Here is a 22,702-nt window from a genome sequence, read left to right on the forward strand (position 1 = left end):
TTTGGAATCTAGATATTTGGTCCCTCTATAATCACCATCTCGTTGAATATACCCCCTGTGCTGGGCTGGTGAGTATTAGCACCAGCTTTGTGAAGCGGTGAGACCGTTTGCCCTGGAGGGGTCCCCGGCCCCTCGCACATGAGTGCTCATATGTATGTCAGTGAGAGCAGGTGGTCAGATGACGACACTGTGGCAACGTTTCTGTTAGAAATTGTCGTTATTTCCTTTGAAATTATTCCTACACAAAAAAACGTTTTAGGCCCCATCCCTATATTCAAATTTTGATCCTCTTAAAGCTGTTGTCTCATTTTCCCTCAGAATGTATGGCTTTCTATTTGTAAAAATATATACGCTGGGGCTTCTCTGGTGGTGCAGTGGATAAGAATCCGCCTGCCAATGCAGGGGACACAGGTTCGATCCCAGGTTCCGGAAGATCCCACATGTCGCGAGCAACTAAGCCCGTGCACCACAACTACTGAAGCCCACGTGCCACAACTACTGAAGCCCACGTGCCACAACTACTGAAGCCCACGTGCCACAACTACTGAAGCCCGTGCGCCTAGGGCCCATGCTCCGCGACAAGAGAAGGCACCACAGTGAGAAGAAGCCCGCGCACTGCAACGAAGAGTAGCCCGCGTGCAGCCACGAAGACCCAACACAGCCAAAAAATATATATCTCTATGTATATGTATATATATATACACGCTAATTTTGAGATATCAAGATTTTTTTTCTAGTAACTTGAATCACTTAGGAACAATGAGAACATTTTAATTAGCTTGAGTAACATCCCTTTGTAGTTCTCACCTGCTTCACAAGGTCATTTTATAGATAAGAAAACAGGTAACAGGCTGCCAACAGCCAGAGTCTTCACCTGAATTTGGTGGTTTTGACCCCAGATCCTTCGCTCTTCTGTGTAGAGGTTAGCTTCAGGGATTGTTTGGCTTGAAAACAAGAGTCTTAGTTAACACACTCTAGAAGGAAAGTTCTCTGGGCCGGCCAGTCAGTGCTTTTTAGACGTTGTTTCTGTGGGCCCCACGGCTCCTGGGCTGGTAGAAGGAGCAAGACGCACGTGCAGGTCTGTGGGAAGGTGCCGGAGCCTCGCAGGCAGGAGAGGAGGCTCTGGGGGCGCGGGGGCGCTGCGCGTTAGACGGGGTGGTCTGCAGGCCAGGCACGCACTTGTGTGTTGCTGGTTCTCGGTTCAGTGGGTGCGGGGCTGGGGTGGGGGCGCGGCGAAGGAAGGGGTCTGAGCTCTCCCCCCCGGTGGAGGCTCTCCGGGACTGCAGTGCCAGCACCTTGGAGTGACTGTATCTGGAACAGCACTAATTCCCTCTTTATCGTTGTCTTTCCCTAGGATGCTAGAAAAGCGTGTGCCGATGCAACTCTCTCCCAGGTAAGAGCGGTCGCTGGTCTGGCCTGGAGGTTGGTGCTTGTGGCGCCTCCACTTGGGACCTCTAGAGGGAGCGCTCTGATTCTCTCCTGTGCACAGTGAGGGTGTGGGGCACTGCCCGAAGGGTTCTCCTGCGCGGACCCTTACCACGCTAGGCGAGGCCGTGGTGCGTCGCAGATGACAAATAATGTCTCTCGAGCCTTCTTGCGGAGGTCGGAGTTGTAAAGGTTATTGCAGTCTCGATACAGCTATTTCAGAGTTCTTCTCCCTAGCAAAATCTGCTTCAGAACTTCGATTTCTAAAGTCCGGTTTGGCACACTCCCAAAAAGTTAAACATTAGTCATGACCCAGCAGTTCCACTCCTAGATGCACGCCCAGAGGAGCTGACGCTCAAACAAGCCCGTGTACGCACGTGCTCACGTCGTCTCGGTTCCCAGCGGCCAGAGCAGGAAGCAGATATCCGCAGCTGGAGGAGCGCAGGGACCAAGTGTGGCCTGTCCGCGCGGTGGGACGTTACTCAGCCATAGAAGGGATGAATCTCGAGACATGGCGCTCAGTGAAAGAAGGTCACATGTTGTGTGATTCCATGCATGTGAAATGTGCAGACAGGTCACCCTGTAGGGACAGAAGATAGGTTCATGGTTGCCCGGGGCTGGGGAGGAGGCTGTAGTGAGCAGCCACTTCATGAACGTGGGGTTTCCTCTGGGGGCGGTGAGAGTGTCTTAGGAGGCAGCTGCGTGGCTAGATAGGACATACTCTCAAATGGTGCATTTCAACTCATTGAAAAACAATATTTTTGTCCAAAGAATTGAACAGAAATGTGAAAGAAAAATTATATTCCTACTTCTGTTGAGGATGATTTTTTTACATTGTCTTAGCGCTTTAGGAGATGTTGTTTAATTGGGGTTAAACAATAAGTTAAAGAAAAATTAGACTGCATAGGATAACCTGCATTTGAATCTCAAATGCACTTTGGACTGTACGTGTTTTTAAAGCTCATTATTGTGATACACTTATATTCCATTTGTCAACCCAGAATCCTTAACGTCAGGGTTTGTATGTTGAAGTGAACAGCAGGTTTGCATGTACAGTTTTGTGCCCTAAGCTACAGAGTACAGAGGAGATTCCATCGTGGTCCAGCTCAGCGTACAGCCTGGTCGCTGGACAGCCTGTAGGGCTGGGGCCCTGTGTTCGATTGTGATGTAGGCTGACGAGGCTCTAATTCAGAGGAAACCCGTGAGGGACTGACGGAGGCAGGAGGAGCTGGGCCGGGCGGCCAGCTAGGGAGACAGCAGAGACGGGAGGGGAGGCGGCTCTGGGCCAGCCCCAGGCCTGGTGCGCACGGGGGCAGGGGACAGGGGTCCTGGAGAACAGGTAGAGTAGCGGACTTTCCAGAACCGGGAGAGGGAAGGTAGGTGCCCTGGGAAACGGGAGAAATCACGGAGCGAGGCCTGGCAGACTGGAAGGAGCAGGGCAGGCGCAGCCGTGGCCAGGGCGCCGGGGCCAGTGAGCGGGCTGGGCGTGAAGGAGAGGAGACCTCGCGGGGAGAGCATGCGTCACGCAGTGTTAATTTGCAGTAACTTTTATTTTTAAGATCACAAACAACGTCGACCCAGTGGGAAGAATCCAGATGCGTACCAGGAGAACGCTGAGGGGGCACTTGGCCAAAATCTACGCCATGCACTGGGGCACAGATTCCAGGTGTGTGGGGCGTGGGCACACGGAGCGCTTGACACGTGCACGGAGGAGAAAACCTGAACTCATTGGCTGTGACTTGTAAAGAAAAAATAAGGCATTTGCGTCAGATGTGCAAGCAGGCCAAGACAGCAGCCCGGGTGCCCGAGCTCCATCTGTGTTCCCGCCTGCCTCGGCCGACTGCACACGGTCACCTCCTCACCACCCTCCCTTCGCCTTTGTCCTCCCAGCTCCGCGGCTCGGCGCCCGTGCCACCTTGGGGAGGTGACCTGTCCTCTTTGCCATGGCTCCTCCTCTTTCCAGCCTGTTCCTCGTGGCCTCTTGTCCACACCCTCTCCTGGTTTCGGTGCCCCGGCTCAGGGATCAGAAGCCACTTCCCGCGGTGTCCGTGTCCGGAGGGTTAGAACAGCGACTCGTGTCCCAAGGTTCCTGCATGAGTCTGAGCTGGTTGTTGCTGCTGTCACTGCCTCTCCCCGGCCTGTCTGCCCCACCTCCCTTTCTTCTAGCCTCTCATTCTTTCTGCCTTGAATTCTGCCCCGTGTTCGGACCTCTTTCTAGGTTCCCCATCTCCGTCGCCCTCCCGGTCCCTCCTCCCCTTGCCCTTAACCTGCAGCAGCATTGAAATGAAATCCATTCAGCTCTTTTCTGTTCCTCTTTTAGAGGCTGCTGGGAAGTCTTTCTCCACTTTTCCACCCAAGTAATTACATAAAATGCTGTGTGACTTTGTGACTGTAACATGTTCTTTCAAATAGCTAACATGGTATTTCAGATGCCTTTCTTAGAGGAGCATTTTTTTCATGTTTAATTATCAGAGAAGAATTGTTTGCTTGGTTGTTTTTTTCTTTGTTCATGAAATTGCCTGCTTTAGAGTGTCAACAGCTACAGAACAAAAGAGTCTATTTTTAGTTTTTTCTGTAGACTATCCCATATAATTCCAAATGCAAATGAGAGCTAACTTAGATCATTTCAATGATGGCAGTAATCAGAAAGAATAAAAATGGAAAAAGAAAGAAAAATGCCCTTACTAGTCAATCCACCTTAGAATTTATTGTCAAAAGTAGATGGTAACCAAACAGTATCTTACCTTTGGGTCTTTCCTCCCATCTGTGGGAACATCAGTGTCCTGATTAGACAGGACGTTGGATGGTTAGTGATGTGTCACTTGTGCCCTGAGAGGTGACCAAGAGCTGTGCTCAAGGAACTAAGGCAGGTGTGTGGCCAGAGCTGTGGTGACGTGGAGAGGGGCTCGGGGGAGGCCGGGGGCCGGCAGCACCAGATCTCACAGGCGTCCTGAGCACTGCTGCCAGGCCTTGCGTGCCCTCTGGTTCCAACACAAATTCTGCCTTGAGAGCCCTGTGGTCGAAGGAACGAACGCAAAGGCAGGAATAAGCAACACCGCATTCCGGGTCGTGGTCACCCCTGAGAGAAGGGGTGACGTGGGAGACCCAGGAGACGCTGTTGGGTGTTGCATGGGTCTTGTTCTCTTTCTTGGACAGCGTTGTGGGTACGTGGGCATTTGTTTTAAAGCTGCTCTTCAAATGACATTTATTTTTATAATGCCCTTATGTGAGATCTGTATTTGACAGTCATAAACAAGGAAAACAAAAAATGATACCAAAGAGGACCTTTGCTATCCAGACCCCTTCAGAGATTTTTTTTTTTGTTTTTTGTAGATAGCCGTGTTTTCTGGAGAGGTAAAATAGGTAAAATTTTGCCTCTTTAAAGTCCAAAGAAAGTTTATTTTTATTTTGGATGTACGTTTTGTTTAAGGCATCTTCATAAACAAAGGGTATTGTACAGCCTTTTTTCATGATTCAGAACTAAAATTTGGGAATGCCAGTTATTTGATCATGTTGGTATAATTCATGGAATCTCTCAAACTATTGCACTGATGAGGAGTTTTCTTTTAAAACTATAGGAGATACCCACAGTGAGGTTTGCATATACGCATGTGTCAGTACACATTATGTATGCATTTATAACATGTTTATCAATACGTTGTAATTTTTTTATACTTAAAGTCTACTTTTTATAACATTTGAGAGTCTCAGTCACATGAATCAATGCTAAACTCCCCGCCCCCTTTTTAAATTAATTAATTAATTTATTTTTGGCTGTGTCTTCGTTGCTGCGCGTGGGCTTTCTCTAGTTGCAGCGGCGGGGGCTGCTCTTCGTTGTGGTGCGTGGGCTTCTCACTGTGGTGGCTTCTCTTGTTGCAGAGCACGGGCTCTAGAGCGCAAGCTCAGTAGTTGTGGTGCACGGGCTTAGTTGCTCCATGGCATGTGGGATCTTCCCGGACCAGGGCTTGAACCCGTGTCCCCTGCATTGGCAGACAGATTCTTAACCACTGTGCCACCAGGGAAGCCCTATCTCCCCGTTTTGAAGTCTGCTGAAGTGTTATAATTGAGAGTGAAACGCTGCTAACCCAGCGAGGCTTGAGAGTCCTCCCTCCTCAGAGTAAATGAAGGGCCTGAGTGAGGCCTTTGGATCTGGACCTCTATCTACTTAACCCCTGTTTTCAGTGTCCTGGAGCCCTGGGCCTCCTCCTGGCTCTTGCCTCGGTGTTCTGGGTGGGTGGCACCTCGGGGGAACTGAGAGCTCTAGGAGACAAAAGGAACCAGGTCCCAAGCGGTCGTCCTACTGGGGATTAAGAGGTGTGTCTTTTCTCACCTTCTGGAGGATCAGGGGCTGCTTAACGTCTCTCTAACCCTGGGGCGCGTCAGCACATAGTAAGCTTTCCGACCAGGAGGCCTTTCTAGAGGTGACCCTCCCGGAGGACGAGCTTCTTTACGTCAGCTCTGATGTTCATCCAAAGCCTGTGCTTAGAGGAGCCTGGCAGAAATAGAGCCGCAGAGCAAGCCTGGTTCCGATTACATGGGGTCTTTCAAGTGCCTCATATGTTTATGACTGCACCTTGATGCAGGGATTTACTTTAAGAAATTGCATCCAAAGAATAATAGGATTGCAGCCTGCATGTAGTTCAGTTCCTGGATAAGTTTTTCATGCAGTGCTGAACACGTATTTATTCCCTGCCAGACTCATTGCTGGCTCCCTGAGAAGGGTATGCATCGGAGCGTAGAGTTGGATGAAAAGGACCCGTTGTCAGAGGGATTCGAGTGATTTTACCTCCAGGTTTTGACCAGTTCAGGAAGCCAAGTGTATTGCGGCTGAAATGGTTGAGACCTGTGTTTTGATAAAATCTCTAAAACTGAAAATCGTTCTCCTTATTTACCATGCTGACACGTATCTCTGCGTGGGATTATGGAGAGAGCCTTCTTGCCGTTCCTTGAAAACAGCACAGTCTGTACAACAGAGTTCCTTAGGATATCTTATGAGTAGCGGTGGTTCCCTGAATTTACTCTCACTTGAAATTCCTTTGCCCATTAGTCATGTTTTCCTTTTGCAGTTTCCTGTCTTCTTTCTGCAAATACAGACAGAGCACCTTTTCAAGACACAGATCCCAAACGGCACAGTTGACCAGAGCAAGAAAATTGTTACGAAAAATATTCCTGATAGTTAACTAGTGTCTTCTGTGGGACCAGGCACAGCTGTGCTTTAGATTGTCATCTCTTTGCAAAGCAGGTGGAAAGGGGGTGCCTCCTTAATGTTTGTAAGGGCCTTGCAGTCCCATTTTGGCTCAGTCTGGGAAATTTTCATGGGGTATCTTTGGTGAGAAATGTCTCATAAATTTCGAATATCTAAAAACTTATTAGTCCTTTATATTTAGGCTTTCTACGTGTCAGAATGGAACAGAAAATTACATACTAAATATTTTCTGCCACCTTTGACTCATGAAAGAAAGATCTGTAGGTCTCAAATCTGATTTATGGTGAACAGAAAACAAACAGAAGCAGTTCTAGGCAACCAACTTGTCTCATCTGACCAGCCAAGGGACTGTGGCCAGGTCTTCACCTGAAGACAAGCACGATTGAACCTGAGCTGTTATCGCTGGCAATGTTTTCTTTTCATGCTTTCAAAGTTGGTCTGACAATGAGAACATTTTTTTGCGGGGGGCGGTGCTTATAGATAAGAGCGCTCTGCCAGCAAACAGAATGTTGAAGCGGGTTAGTCATCACGAAAGTTTAGTCTTCATTCGTTGTCTTTGGGTGACTTCCCTTGTTGGTGTGATACTGATGGTTTGCTTTTTTCTTTTTCCTCCAGGCTTCTAGTTAGTGCCTCACAGGATGGTAAGCTTATCATCTGGGATAGCTACACCACGAACAAGGTAGGTAGTGCAAACCCTTCCCTGAAAAGCGGCCCGGGCAAGGCGGGTGTTTAAACTCTGGGTTCACTTCCGTAAAATGTATAACAGGAGAGGGTGGGGGAGCACAGTGAGTTCGTTTTTGTGTAAAGTCATATGGGTCAGGTAGAAGCCCAGTCACGTGGCTGGCACGTGTCACTGGTGCTGCTGGGCCAGCGTGGTGTTGCTGTGATGTGTCGTCTCTTTACAGAGCAGGTTGGGGGAGCCTCCTTCAAGTTTCTAGGCAACTGGAGTCCAATTTTAGCTCAGTCTGGGAAATCTCATGCTTTATTTAAAAATACAGAAATACAGCTTTCCGTTTAGTCAACTAGTTTTTACAAGAAATAATCTGAAAGAGTTTATACTTTGAAGTATAAATTAAATTATTTTAAAATTTCAATCCAGGGTTGTATCATATTGAATGAAAAAAGTACTATCGTTGGTCTAAACGTGTGTAACAGACAAAATTCAGTTTTATTTTACTGGAGGATACCACACGTGTATAACAGAATCCAGTACTTATAACAAATCTATCTCAAACACAGGGAGGTATGTGGTAGGATTAATTACGGTAATTTCTAGTTTGATTACTTCACTAAAAATGCTTTATTTTCGGAGTGAATTTTATAGCCATTTTGACAAGCCAGTGAAATGTTTTCCTTTTAATATATAATTGTGATTCAGAGACTGTGTTGCTATTACTTAAGTGTCTACCTAACTGTAAGTTATGACTTTATTAAAACTCTACATTTGGGAATTCCCTGGTAGTCCAGTGGTTAGGACTCAGTGCTTTCACTGCTGAGGGCCTGGGTTCGCTCCCTGGTTGGAAAACTAAGATCCCACAAGCTACGTGGTGTGGCCTAAATAAATAAATAAAACTGCATAGGGGCTGCCCTGGTGGCGCAGTGGTTGAGAGTCAGCCTGCCGATGCAGGGGACACGGGTTCGTGCCCCGGTCCGGGAAGCTCCCACGTGCCGTGGAGCGGCTGGGCCCGTGAGCCATGGCCGCTGAGCCTGCACGTCCGGAGCCTGTGCTCCGCAACGGGAGAGGCCGCAACAGTGAGAGGCCCGCGTAACGCAAACAAAAAACAACAAACCTACATTAAATTGGTGTGCAGCACTGGATTTCTAATTAAATTATTATCTTATCTGACTGCCCACACATATAAAATATTTTCAAAATAATTTTGGCCACTGTTTTGCTGTGCAGTGAAAGTTGAAGACTAGAAGCAGGATCATAAATGTCAGTAGTTAACGTTTTTGACCTTGAGCGTGCTTGCATCATGTGTGTCTTGTCATTTAGGTTCATGCCATCCCTCTGCGTTCCTCGTGGGTCATGACATGTGCATATGCCCCTTCTGGCAACTATGTGGCCTGCGGTGGCCTGGATAACATTTGCTCCATTTACAATCTGAAAACTCGTGAAGGGAATGTACGTGTGAGTCGTGAACTGGCTGGACATACAGGTACATGTTCTCATCAGTGACCTCAAAGTTTATACGCTGTGTGCCTTGCGTGAGTTACATGCTATGGACACTCACCCCTTCTCAACAATTATTTAATGAGATTGGCTACATCAATGGCCAGATATACTCTTAAAATGAAATCAAACACAGGCCTTGATATTCCTTTATCAGTAAGAAGCCTTTGGATATAAGTCGCTGTAGTGGCTGTTGTCAAGGATCTTGGGAACATAGGTCGCTCCGCAGCAGCTGGATGCAGTTCGAGGCGTTACCTCCTTCTGAACCTCCTTCCATCCTGAGTGCCTTTCCAGAAGGGTTCCTAATCTAGACATGCGCGAGCGTGCACGTGTCTCCCTGTGCGCACACACATGTACTTATCCACATATCGAGACACCCTTACTGATCTCTTAGCATCCTTCATAATGACTGGCATTCTTGTTGCACAGGAAGCAGAACAGAGTCCTTCAGGCTCAGTGCTTTTGAACGTAGCCAGCTCTAAGCATTGGGGGTGGTGTGTTATTTTGGCTCCTGTTTGCTTTGGGATTGCTTCCTTCTTAACTTTCTATCTTCTTAAAGTAGAAACTTAGATCTTCCTACTTTTTCAAATATAAATTACCCTCTAAGCGTGGCTTTAACTGTATTATCATTCAGTGGGAAATATTTTTAATACCCTTTTGATAACTTGTTACTGGTTTCTAATCAAATGCCATTATGTTCAGAGAAGATGTTCTGTACCAGTTCAGTTTTTCACATTTATGGAGACTTGCTTCCGGTGGAGCGGGTGGTCTGAGGATGACACACCGCACGCGCCTGGGAGTCCAGGCTGTGGGTCAGGTTCTCAGCGTGTTCGTCAAAGCAGGACTTTGACACCGTTCACAGCTGTTGGTAGAAGGCTCTGTTGGTAGAAGGCATGTTCATGACTGTCGTACGTTCCTGATGAAGTGACCCTCTTTCTCAGAACCTTCTGTGTTGGAAAGTCGGCTTTATCTGATGTTAACGTAGCTGCTCCAGCCTTCTTAGTCCGACTGTTTGCATGGTGTATTTTTTCCCATCCACTTAACTGTATTTATAAACAGAGTCCCTTAGAGACAGCACACACTTGGTTCTTTCTTTTTATCCACTCTAAGTGTCTCTGCCTTTCGAATAGTATGGGGTTCATTTCTGTTTCATGCAGTGTGGGTGCAGTGGGATTTGGCTCTCTCGCTTTATGGTGTGCTCTCCTTTGCTGCCTTCTTTTGGGTTACTTGATGTTTTAGAATTCTATTTTAGTTTTATCTGTTGGCTTTTCTGGTTACCTCCAAAAAAGGGTTATGTAGGGATTGCAGTGTACATTCATAATTTTTCACGGCGCACTCAGAGTTATAGTGTATCCATTTAAATGAAATACGAGAATCTTGTGGCCATAAATGCCCATTTTCTGCCCTTCCTCATTCTTCATGAAGTTTTTGTAGGTGTTGCATCTCCATGTGTTCTAAGCCCCACAACATATTGTTCTATTTTTTTCCTTTAAATGTTCTTAGCCACTTGAAGAAGTTTGAGTCGTCTTTTACATTCACTCAAATCTTTACCATCACGTCCTGAAGACGTGAGCTTTTTTCCGGTTCCCTTCAGCCTGATGAACTTGCTTTACCGTTTCTTACTGTGAGTGCAGGTCTCCTAGCAGTGAATTCTGTCTGTTTTCATTTATCTGAAAATGTCGATTATCCTTCATTCTTGAAGAAGTTTTTGCTGGATATATTTAATTCTGGGTTGGTATTATTTTCTTTCAGCACTTTTAAGATTTTTCTTCGTTTTTTTAAGTTTGTGATGTGCCTTGGGGTGACTTTCTTTGTTTATTGTGCTTTAAGCACCTTGAATTTGTAAAGTTTTGTCTTTCACTAAATTTGGGAAATATTAGAAATCCATTTTCTGTTCTTTGCTCTCTGTCTTTTTGTACTCCAGTGGGTGCATGTTCGCATCGTCTCTTAGGTTCCTGTGGTTCTGTTCTTGTTTATTCCGTCTCCTGCTTCCCCAGAGCTGTCCTCCAGTACACGTGACTTCTGTCACCTCCAGTGTGTTGTTAGGACTGCCCAGCAAGGCGTATATGCTTTTTTAAAAAAAGAGCTCTTATTTTTCCGCTGGCGTCCCTGTTTGTTTATGATGAGCATATTAGGATGCTTGGGCAGAGTTCCAAGAGCTGGCTTTAAAATTCTTACCTGCCAGCTCTAGCAACTAAGCCCTTGAGGTTTGGTCTTGGTGGCTCTTTTCTCTTGAATACGGGCGACATTTTCCTGCTTCTTGGTACATCTAGTGATTTTGACTTGTGTCCTGGGCTTTGTGCAGACTCTGTTCCCCTGAAGCCCTGCCATTTCGTTCCGTTGGGAGCAGCCACACAGCCGTGTGGGAGCAGCTGTCTTGCCTGTGTGGTTTGGACAGATGTTGGGGCAGTAGGTGTGTGATTTTTAGGGCCTTCTGTGGCTTTCTCCTTTCCAGGTTTCCTTCTTGCACTTTCCAGTTGTGGTTGACCAGAACCCTATTTACTGGCTGTTCAAGAAGGTTGGGCCATAGATCTGCATCTGAGACGTGGCTGCAAGAGGGGGCCTGCCCTCAGGCACAGGACAAGCAAGCTTGTTGAAAAACAAGCTCACCCAGTGCCTTTCTCTTCTCCCAAGTGCAGGCTCCCCTCCGGTTTGTCTGCTTCTGCTTCCAGTGCTTTCAGGTTTTTGTTTTTATATTTGTCCGGAGCTCATGGTGGTTTCTGTGGGAAGGTTGCTCCTGGGGGTGGGAACCCCCCTTCTCGGAACCCAGCCTAGGCTGCCTGCCCCATCCTTGTAAACTGGGGGTTCTGTCCAGTGAGCACCCTTCCTAAAGCACTTTGCTTATAGCGTTGATGAACTCACAGCACATTGAAAAACACATTCTTACTGTTTATCGATCCCTTATTATCAGATTCAGTGTATGGACTTCCATTTTTAATTACATCTTTTTACCACTTTATTTGCTGAAACAAAAAAATAAATCTAGTATTAGAATGTTTTCGAAATTTTGTTTCCTTCATGTATCATGAAATGTTACTGCTTTGGGAGTTGAGTGGTAGTGTTTTTTTAAACATCTGGCCTCTTAAGAGTATTTGTGACTTTCTTCAGACATGATACATAATTCAGCTTCAAATCAATAAAGGTTAAAACTTGGTAAATTCAGACAGCCTCACTTTAGTCGGGGGGTAAAGGTGTGAATGGTTAGCGGGTTCAAGATCTGAGGCTGTGCGGTCTGCATCTTGTCTCAGTCCTTCTAAGCCTCCGTCTGATGACGTTAGTGCTATCACTCAGGCATCTCTCTCTGGCCTGAGCCTTAAGTTGAGAGCTCTCTGTTAAGCTGTGGTTGGGACATTTTGTCGTAGAGTCTTCGAAACTCAGTTGCGCAGAAAACCCACCTTGGTGCTCTTCTCAGCGGTCTCCCTGAGCCCTCAGATGGTGTCTGATGGAGTGAGGGCGGGAGTCGAGCCTCTGCGCTCAGTTTCAGGAGAGAGGCTCTTGGTGGTCAGTTTTGTGTTGCTGTTGTTTCCAGAAAATACAAGGGCCCATATGGAACAAACAGAAGCTTCCTTCTCTAGAGTTGGCCACCCAGGCTTTGGAAACGCTAGCAATCCTTGAGAGAGCAAACATCAGATGGCGTTCTATCTTCTGGTGTTTTGCCTTTTAAGTTTCTATCTTAAGGAGTAAAGGATGCCCTCTGGAAATGGTTAATGGAATGAATTCATAACGATTGAGACGGAACATTTATCATTATTGCTGTTACTATGAATATATTACGTATAGAATAAAACTTGCTGAGTGCTCTCTTGGTGAAAATAATAATACAAAAGGCATTAGATAGTATATTTGAGAAATTAGTAATACCCTAAAAGCACATTCTCCTTTCCTAAACCTCCCATCGCAGTGCAGACACATTGACCCTTTCTGAGATCACCATGGTCAAGAATTTCGCCAGAGGTTTCCTGGGGGTGACATGACTGACTTGTACTCTTGCCAGAAGCCCTTGCGGTGGCTAAAATCTCGTCTTCCAGGGATGATTTGTCCATGCTGCCCGGGGCTTGAATGCACGTGAAAGCACAGTGGACGGGCCCCCTGGCCTGTGAGTTGCTTCTTCCTGACAGGCGCCAGCAGGCCCCACTCTGGGAGGAGAGGCGTGCCCCACAGTTCTGCTTTGGGCCGCACTGTGCCACTCTGCGGCGCCCTGTTCTTTGGCGGTTAGTTAACGTGGCAGCAGTTTTAGGCTTTCCGTGGTCGCAGTCTGGGAAACTCAGATCCCACTGCGCACTTCCTGACCTCACGGACTGCGCCGCCGGCTCAGCTACCCTCTGGGCTCCCCTCCAGCCGGCTCAGCCCCCCGGCAGCAAGAGCCCCCTCTCCCAGGCTGGCCACGGGTCCTGGCTGTACCTGCATTCAGCCTGAGAGGATGCGTGAACCTCCGGGTGGACGGATGCACCCGGCCTGCTGCTGGGTGCTTGTCCTTTGGCATCAGCAGTTTCTGGGTTTGTCTCTTTGGGGTGGCGTTTCCTCACTCGCAGGCCTTCATGTTACTTCGTTGTCTCTCTTTTGTTTTCACGGAGCTGCTCAGAGAACGCACCCTCTGCTCCCGGTCTCCGCTCCCCTGTGCACCTCCGAGCGGGTCGGCGGCTTTCCCTCCCCGCCCAGCCAGCTGCCCCCGCCTCCCCCAGGTGCTGGCTGGGCTAAGACTGCCGGCGTGATTCACCGTAGAAAGCTGGGAAAGTAACATTTCTTCTTCTGTGTTTTTAACTTCTAATCCCATCCAGAACTGCAGCGTTGTCCTGCAGAGTTGGAGAGGGTTCCGTTGTAAGGTGCGCCGATTTGTCCCCGTCGTCGGTCATTGCAGCAGTTCCCGGCTTGTCACTAGTGCGCGTGTTGTGGCTGTTAGATACTGTTCTTGCAGAGGAGTGACTTCTCAGGCCGTAACCATGTTCTTGGGATGAGTTCCCTTGGCTGCGCTGTTTGGTTCGGGGCAGCACTCGCGGCGGCTCACGTGTCTGTGCACGTTGGTCTTTGGTTTTGCCGTCTGGCTCAGCTGCCCTCTGGATGAGGAGGTAAGCTTGTCTGCCTCTCTGGCCCAGGTTCCCATCAGCGACACCCTGTCATGAGACCGTCCCCCTTCCCTCCCACGGGTCCTTGACCTGAGCGCCTGCCCTGCCTCACTTCAAGCCTCCTGCCCTCTGGACTGCTGCCAGCTCGTCCCCGCGCCAGGCTGTCCCCAGCGCACCTGTGTCCCGCTGCCACTTGTCTCCGTGAGGCCTGGCACCTCCACACTTGGTGCCCACTTTTGTCAGGGTCTGTTTTCCCTGCCCCTCTGGAGGCCTTCGTAAGGCAGCAGCGCCACTGGGCCGGCCACCCTTCTGCTGAGGACACTCACACACTCACACGGCCCCTTCAGGGAATTTGCTCGCTCTTATATAAGCAAAGACAGTAACTGCCCCCGTTCATTGAGAACTTAAATGTGCAGACAGCTCTGTTCCTCCCGATAATTCTCCAGAATGATCCCAGTTCCTCTGGGAAGCCTGGGGCTCGTGAGCCAGCTCACGGGAACATGCACTGCAGGTTAGCAGCTGCGCTGAGAATCGGGCCTACTCTGAAGCCACTGCCCACCTCCCAGCCAGAACGGCCCCACAGGCTTCCCCGGAGCCCGGGTGCCCCTTGATGGTCCCCCTGCACGCGGGGCGTCACTGGCCTCCTGGGACGCTGGGCTTGTGGGGTCGGCTGCCGAGCCCGCCGGCTGGACGGTTTGGTGTTCATGGTTGGTGAGCTCCCGTCTCAGGGCTGTTGAGTCTTGAGGCTCAGTACTTGTTTGTTAACCTAATCTAAAAGCTGGTTCCGGGACTTCCCTGGTGGTCCAGTGGTTAAGACTCCGTGCTCCCAGTGCAGGGGGCCTGGGTTTGACCCCTGGTCAGGGAACTAGATCCTGCGTGCCGCAACTAAGACTCGGCACAGCCACATAAATAAATATAAAAGGGAAAGCTGGTTCCCACCTTTTCTTTCTGGGAGGAAAAAAGATTTTTGTAAAAAATATAATATCTACCTGGTTATTGTTGTTTTCCCTCGATGTACAAAATACAGAGACCAAAAAAGTGAGTTATGAGCCAGCAGCTCTGACTTTGTCTAATGAAAAGTAGTGTTTGGATCGGGCTGGCCCTTGAACAACACAGGTTTGAACTGTACTGGTGCGCTTACACCTGAGGTTTTTCTCCAGATACAGCACACAGGAGCCCGGGTGGGCAGCGTCCCCAAGGAGACTGAGGAACAGCTGTCATGAGGGCCGACTCCAAGTTCTGTGCAGATTTTCAGCCTCAAGGAGGCTGGCACCCCCGGCCCCCACGTTGTTCGGGGTCAACTGTGTATATTTTGAAAGCTCAAACTACAGGAAGTTAGAAAATGAACACCAAAGCCACCCCAGTGCTCTCCACACGCAGTCTCTTAGGTCCCTGAGATGCCCTCGCCCCAGGACCAGGCCGGGCTCCGTGTGTGCTGCCCCGCCCCTCCTCTTCACCTGCATGTGTCTTGGAGTCTTCACAGCATTTGTGGTCCCCAGGGACCATGTGTGGTTTTTGTAGATTTGGTCCTTTCCCACAGCCTGCCTGGCCCCTGAGGGTCGGCCAGCTGACGTGTGCTGACCGTCCGAGGCCCTGAAGAGGCCAGAGCAGGCTGCTAGTGCTCGAGAGCCGAGGCTGTAGCCGGCAGCCTCTGGTCCTTGGGGCGGGAAGCTCGTGGACTCCCTGGGGCTGGACCACCGCCTGCACAAGGTGGGACAGAGGTCATCTTTGAGGTCGTGTTTCTTTGTGCTGTTGACCTAGGAGTGCCCCTGTATGGCCCTGTGTGAGACCAGGCGGTGCTGCCGTCTCCACGACGCTCCTCCCTGTCTGCTGGGATCCCAAGTCAGACAGGCTAGTGCTGTGATGGCGGGTGTGAGGGTCCCGGGGCTGGTTCCCAGAAGGCTGGCTTCAGCGAGGGTGAGAGTGTGCCAGGAAGTGCGTGCTGTCCTCGGAGCGGAACTTAGGCTGAGACGCAGCGGGAAGAGAGCCCGTGTGGTCCCTGGTGTCCTGTGGACGTGACGTGGCCTCCAGGGAGCACTTGACCATAGGTCCTTGTCTAGGCATGTAGTTGCTGTTTTGAAATTGTTCTCTCTCTCTGTTTTTTTCTATGGGAGACAGTACAGTAATATGTTAGATAAGTGCTTTATTTTCCCAATATTCTTACACTTTCCACATCAGCAGCCTTCAGTGGGCCTCCTCTCTGTATTTTGTCTTTGATCTTAACTGATTGACACAGCGTCACACGTGGCTCTGGTGTGGCCTGGGAAGACCTGGCAGGCATGCTTCTCCCTGGCAAGAGCCCGGCCTGCTGGGGGCAGGGGCTGCTCTGCCACCATCCCCTGGGCCTTCTGGGGGCAGGTGTGCTTACCTTGCACGTGCAGTTCTCAGGGTCACCTACACTAAGACAGAAGCAGCGCTTGTCCCGTAGAAAACAAACCCACCCCCACGCCCATCCTCATCTCTGGCTCTGCTCCTCCCGACGTGTCCAAAAGGGCAAGGGCGGACAGGTGCGCTTGCCTCCCGAGCCTCTTGGGGCGCCGTGGTCACCCGGAGTCCAGTCCTCTGGGCCTGGGGCTGCACTGGCCTGTCCGGGCTCTGACTCTTGCCCGGCAGTGCGTGTTGTCTGTGCTGCTTTCTTCCTCTTCGCAGCACACACGGCAGGGGCCAGGGGGTGGTGGACGAGGTATTTGTCTCCCTTGCTGTGGACCTTCCCGCCATAGTTGTTCTGCCAACGTGTTCTTCCATTTATAAGGTCATAGGGTTGGGGGCTCGAATTCTGGGGCCATCGTGTGGCTCTGTTTTCCAGGTTACCTGTCCTGCTGCCGTTTTCTGGATGACAATCAGATTGTTACCAGCTCTGGAGACACCACCTGGTGAGTACTTGCGCGCCAGACCTGTCCTCATGCTGCTTGCTTTGGCCCGTAGCTCAAGACGCAGGGGAGTTCTCAGTTAGGCCATTTTAACTGGAAATGGCCAGGCGGCTTCAGACACACGTGGCAGTGAGTGGTGGGTGGGTTCGTGGTGCGCTGTGCAGATCTGAAAGCTCAGAGTTGGATTTTGAACAGCAAAGAACTGATTTTGAAACTACAGTTTTGCATGAAATGCCCGCTTTTCTTAACCCCCCTGCAGATTTTACCTTTCCAGGCTGTCTTTAGTAGCACTTGGGGGAGTGGGTGTGCTTTAGTCCCTCGCTAAGGTGAGCGCCGCCTCATTGTGGACTCTGAGCACAGCTTTAAAAGACTTGTCACTTGTCACAATTTCACGTGAATTATATCAAGCTAATTAATTTTTAGAGTTTCACCTTACTTTTGGATAGACCACGTAAACCTCTGTAATGTTTTCACTTGAAGCACCAAAGCATATCCTTTTCAGTCTTTAGATAGTTGAATCATTTTAGGCTTAAACTCTCCTCGTGGGTTATTCTGGTCCTTTGAGGCATGTGGTAGTCAGGAGCCAGCGGGCCACGCAGTGGGCAGGGGGTGCCCCGGCTGGGTCCTGTTTCATGAGGTGTCCTTTATGTATGTCCAGAGGTTCACCAAAGATTTATGATCTATCCGGACTGTCAGCTGGGGAAGAATTTCTGTATTAGAAGATAGTTTTGAAAGCTTTTTCATTCATGAGGGATGTTCTTCAGACCCTGGGAATGTCTTGCTTCCTTCTGTCATCCCTCAGGCCCTACAAGGGGCCCTGCACGCTTGGATTTGGGTGGTTGGGCTGAGCCGGGTTTTCTGCGAGGCTTACGGGAAACGAGCAGCTTCCGGTGGCGTTGCTTCTGTGGGTGGAGCACAGAAACAGCACACGCTGTCCTCGCGGCACTGCTGTGTCTCACCTTTGACTGCCCTCCGTGTAGCCACCCAGGCTGACGGCTGTGGGCCCGAGCTTAGCTCTGCCGCCGCTGAGTGACCCCAGTTAAGGGCCGTCGTCTCCTCGTCCCAGCCCGTGGGACCCTGGAAGGCATGGAGCTGGCAGCAGCAGGGAGCGCGTTTTCTGTCCAGCCTGGGATGGCAGCCGGGAGCTTCCTGCTGCCCCTCGCTGAGCCCACGCGGGGAGCCGCATGCATCCCTCCTTGAAAGGGACTCGGGCTCCCTCTTTTGTTGGTGTTTGAGTTGACGTGGAAAACACGGTTACCGTAAAGCCCGTGGGCGTGTGCTCATCTGTATTGTGTTTGTTTACTGCGTTTATTCGTTTGCTTTGTAACAAACCCTTCTAAACAAAGTCGGATTACAGGTTTTAGATTTGTCTTAAGTGCAGACGTTTACTGCAGTCCTGGGGGGTTTGAAGGACCGTGTGTCACAGGACTAGTCTCCTGAGCAAGCGGGGTGACCGCTGTCATTGCTCTGCTCCAGTGCCCTGTGGGACATTGAGACCGGCCAGCAGACGACCACGTTCACGGGACACACCGGCGATGTCATGAGCCTCTCACTCGCTCCGGACACCAGACTGTTTGTCTCTGGTGCTTGTGATGCTTCAGCCAAACTCTGGGACGTGCGAGAAGGGATGTGCCGGCAGACCTTCACCGGCCACGAGTCCGACATCAACGCCATCTGTGTGAGTTGGGGTCCGAGGTGCGGGTCAGGGGCCCTTCGCCGGCCGTTAGCAAGTTAGAGTCCTTCCCTGGAGCCACGGGCTGCATCGTCAAATCTGAAGATGTTTTCAGGATTAGATGGTCTCTCTTTTCTATGCAGATACAGTCAAATTGAAAAAAACTCCCTGTGGGAGACTTAGCTGTGACTTGATCTGTCCTTGCTGAGGCCTGGTGTATCTCCCGGCCTTGGGGTGGCCAGTGACTGTATCACGCGGCTTCCCCCATCAGGGGACGGGCAGCGCCGCGGCTGAGCCCCTCGGCCCAGCTCTGCGGGGGCGCGGGGCGCGGCGGTTGAGGGAGCCTGCCCTTGTCCCCGGCACCGTGACAGGCGGCCCCGGTCTCGCGAGGAGCCGTCCTCCTCGGGTTCGGCCTGGCTGCCAGCAGCCTGCAGGGAGCCCAGCCCGTCAGTGATGGCCACTCTCCCGCCGCTCCCTTGGGAAGACGAACGGGGAGGGGAAGCCGGCTCTTCGGGGGGGACGAGCACGTCGCGCCACCCCGTGCGGGGCCCGCAGTCGCTCTGCTGTCGGGCAGTTTACGTTCCCAGTATTTCTTTCTGTGCGTTTGCAAATCATCTTGGTTCGCTTTCTCTCTCCAGTTCTTTCCAAACGGCAACGCGTTTGCCACTGGCTCGGACGACGCTACCTGCAGGCTGTTCGACCTCCGCGCGGATCAGGAGCTCGTGACTTACTCCCACGACAACATCATCTGCGGGATCACGTCCGTGTCCTTCTCCAGGAGCGGGCGCCTCCTGCTCGCGGGCTACGACGACTTCAACTGCAACGTCTGGGACGCCCTCAAGGCCGACAGGGCAGGTAGGCCGCGGCTGCGCCTGGCCGGCTGAGACGCGAGCGGAGACGTGTGGGCCCGGCAGGGGGACAGGAGGCAGGCCGGTGGCGGCGGGTTCTCGGCCGCTGTGCGGCACACGCTGGGCAGGAGCGGGCCGGCCGTGTGGTCTTCACAGGCCCCCTCCCGTCGGGCCTGTTGGAAGCACAGACTGGAGCTCACACGTGAAAGGCAGGCGAGAGGTGTGTCCTTCCCAAGCGCATTAAAACGCAGGTTGTGCAAAAGACAAGAACTTGCCGTGTTGAAGACGGGGGTTCAGGCGCCTGAATGCTCCATGAGCATCAGGAGAGGGTGGGGAGGGGAGCGTGGCTCCGAGCCCGTGGCCTCCCGCTCTGCATTGAGCCCCTCTTGCCTCTCCTGCTCCCCCGCGTGCCCCCAGCGCCCGCGGCCTCTGCCCCGACCGTGCCTGCTGACACTCAGCGGAGTGCAAGAGGCGCATGGGGGTGCTCCGAGTTGTGGCTCGGATTCCTCTGGAAAAATGTGGAACTTTCTGGCTGATGACTGCCGTGTGTCGACAGGAGGCCCTGCCTGTCTTGGGGGTGGGGTTCACTCTGTGATATCCCAAAGGCCCTCCCTCAGCGTCCATCACCAGCCTTCTGTATTCTGTGCTCTGCACCAGGCCCCGGGCATCACGAACAAATGGAGAACAGCCTACAGCCTTCACTGTCGTGCTGTGTTTTTGTTGTGCTTTCTGTTGCTTCTTTTTTTTTTTTTTTTTTTTTTTTTTTTGGGACTCATTACGGTGGCTTCTCTTGTTGTGGAGCATGGGCTCTAGGCGCGCGGGCTCAGTAGTTGTGGCGCACGGACTTAGTTGGTCTGCGGCATGTGGGATCTTCCCAGGCCAGGGCTCGAACCCGTGTCCCCTGCATTGGCAGGCAGATTCTTAACCACTGCGCCACCAGGGAAGCCCCCGTTCCATTTTTTATTTAAGCATTTTACCGTCAGGAGTGCTCAGGAGTCGGTGCAAGAGGCCCTAGGTTGTTCAGTGTGTGTGTCAGTGCCTTTCAGTTGTGTGTGTTCCTTGTTGTCATGCTGTTATCCACGTGTCTTGATAACAGACACGTTGCCAGATTCTCCAGTGTGTTTTCCTTCTGTGTGAATCCCTCCCGCGGCCATGGGCACGTCCACCACGGGAGAGGAGCACGCTGACCCTTCCTCGCCTTGGCCAAGTGTGGGCGTGAGCTTCAGTTTAGTTTCCACTTGACCAGGCTTCCTCTCCTTCCTGGTGCCCTTTCCTCGCCACTGAGGCCTGGCAGGGACTGAACCTTGGGGGCTTCTGGGTCTGCTTCAGGGAGTGGCTGGATCCAGGGGTGACCGTGCTGTCATCTGCTCCCAGGGGTCTTGGCCGGGCATGACAACCGCGTCAGCTGCCTGGGGGTGACTGACGACGGGATGGCCGTGGCAACAGGGTCCTGGGACAGCTTCCTCAAGATCTGGAACTAACACCAACAGGTAAGGGGCAGCTCCGTGCCCTCCCTGCCTGTAGCTCTACGTATGAAATTGTGGGTCGGGGTTTCTAAGATTAGTTTGGATGTAGCTGATCTGGACTTGTGGGTACGTGAGCATTGGTGTCAGCTTGGAGCACTTCCTGTGCCCTCAGCCGCGAGCGGGTGCACCCATCATACTGACTGTGCGCCTGCACCAGGGTGTCCGTTTCTCTTCATGTTTCTCTAAACTCTGTTTAAAGCAGCAGGTGGACGCCGCTGTGACTGGAAGACCATTCCAACCTTGGAGCGTTACAGTGATAGCATTTCCAATCCACCCCTACTAACGCGGATGCCCTGCACCCCTCAGAACTTCAAAAGGGCAAGACCTTTTCCCTTCACTTATTGCTGAAACCAAGAGCACAATTCCCATTAAGAGAAGAATCTCTGTGCTGTAAACTAAAACAAATCGTGCATTCCTTCCGGGACCATTGTCTTTGTTTTTCTTTTTTTGTTTGTTTTTCTTTTTTTTTTGTCTTGAATGAATTTCAAAGGAAATACTATAATAAAAATGTTAACCAGAAGGTAAACTTGAGTGTAATTGTAAGGCAGACACACTTTTCTACTAGTTTCTTTGAATTCTAGATCAGTGATCCTGTTTTGTGATGTTCATGGCGAACAAGTTGAGGACTTCATCTTGTAATTGATTCTAAGTTTCAGATTGTGTTTGTAACAGGATTTTGCAGACATTCATATTTCCTTCTTAAAATATATTCCTTTCTGTTCAGTAGTTAAACAGAGAAAGAGGGTCTAGTGCAGCCTCTCTGGAATTGTTAATGATGTACATTTAGTCCCTAGTTGTTTTACTTTCCGTCTCGTGTCACATGATGGCTGTGTGCACACACGGCATAGAAGGGTGATGCTGAGAAGCCAAGGAACAGAGCTCGCGCCGTGGACGAACAGTGAACACCAGTTAGGCACCTTTGCTCCCCAACCCGCCCTCTCTACCTTCTCAGTTCAGTTTTTAATCTCACCCTGGGTCTCCTTGTGAAGTTGGAGGGAAGTTTATACAACAGCAACAGCGCGACACGACCGTGTGCCCCACCCTGACCGTCAGGAGCCTCTGCTCTCAAGCGAGGTGCCCGTCCTGTGCTTGGATAGTCAGTCAGTTATTTGTGTATGAAACAATGTACAAATCAATGTTTTGAAAATAATGATCTCAAACTTTCTAAGTTAAATTTTAAAAAATTTGATCGTTTGCCATATCGGGTGGGTTTACTCTTAGAATCGCATGCTGTAGAAATGCTCAAAAGTGCATATAGGACTCAGTCCTTAGATGTTCTCTTTCTTTTCAGAAATAACCTCTTTAAAGCTGTAGCCATTGCTCCTCTCTGCACACGCATCGCATCGGAAGCCGTGCAGCCAGCGGCTCTACACACTCACCTAGCGGGACATTCACTGTTTTCTTTATTCCTTTAAAAACAAGTCCTGTTCCAAACGATTGCTGTTGGAATTGGGGGGTGGGGCGGGGTGACAGGGAATGGAGACCCCGGCCTCCCTTTGTGGATTCCTCACAGCCCGGCTCTCCCGTGGAACCAGCCTTTTGCACCGAGGCAGACCATTTTTCTAACATGCAGACGTCCCTGGTTTTGTGCGCGTCCAGTGTGGAGCAGTGGCGTTGGGACGGCACAGGCCTCCTCCCCGCACCAAGCACTCCCGTAGAGGCAGCAGCGGCTTCTCCATCCTGTGTTTGCACCATCCTGTGTGCCCTGTGCCCTGGACCCGCAAAGAGTGGGACAAGCACCACCACCCCCACCCCAGCCCTACCCCCCTCGGCACCCCTGTAGAGCTCTCTGCACCCTGTCCCTCACCTTTTGTATTTAATTTTAAAGTCAGTGTACTGCAAGGAAGCTGGATGCAAGATAGATCCTATATTCACTGTACTGTTATTTAAGATGTAATAAAGCAGTTTGACATGAGGGA

General features: G+C 50.7%; 1 protein-coding gene across 3 annotated transcripts in view; it reads left to right on the forward strand.

The window, feature by feature from the left end:
* Positions 1-22,702, forward strand: part of GNB1 (G protein subunit beta 1) — a 41,395-nt gene extending 18,693 nt beyond the window's left edge. The window contains exons 3-11 of one of the 3 annotated variants that reach the window (XM_024760272.1): positions 1,355-1,393; positions 2,985-3,091; positions 7,247-7,310; positions 8,628-8,790; positions 16,674-16,740; positions 18,214-18,415; positions 19,048-19,264; positions 20,632-20,747; positions 20,983-22,702. In XM_024760272.1, coding sequence (XP_024616040.1) covers positions 1,355-1,393; positions 2,985-3,091; positions 7,247-7,310; positions 8,628-8,790; positions 16,674-16,740; positions 18,214-18,415; positions 19,048-19,264; positions 20,632-20,738 — 966 coding nt within the window. In that variant the 3' untranslated portion in view covers positions 20,739-20,747; positions 20,983-22,702. The remainder of the gene's footprint in view (positions 1-1,354; positions 1,394-2,984; positions 3,092-7,246; positions 7,311-8,627; positions 8,791-16,673; positions 16,741-18,213; positions 18,416-19,047; positions 19,265-20,631; positions 20,748-20,982) is intronic. The other 2 variants (XM_024760271.1, XM_024760273.1) reach the window with 2 other exon arrangements.

Source organism: Neophocaena asiaeorientalis, unplaced genomic scaffold (genome assembly GCF_003031525.2).
Source record: "Neophocaena asiaeorientalis asiaeorientalis breed wild unplaced genomic scaffold, Neophocaena_asiaeorientalis_V1.1 scaffold489, whole genome shotgun sequence".
Taxonomy (NCBI): domain Eukaryota; kingdom Metazoa; phylum Chordata; class Mammalia; order Artiodactyla; family Phocoenidae; genus Neophocaena; species Neophocaena asiaeorientalis.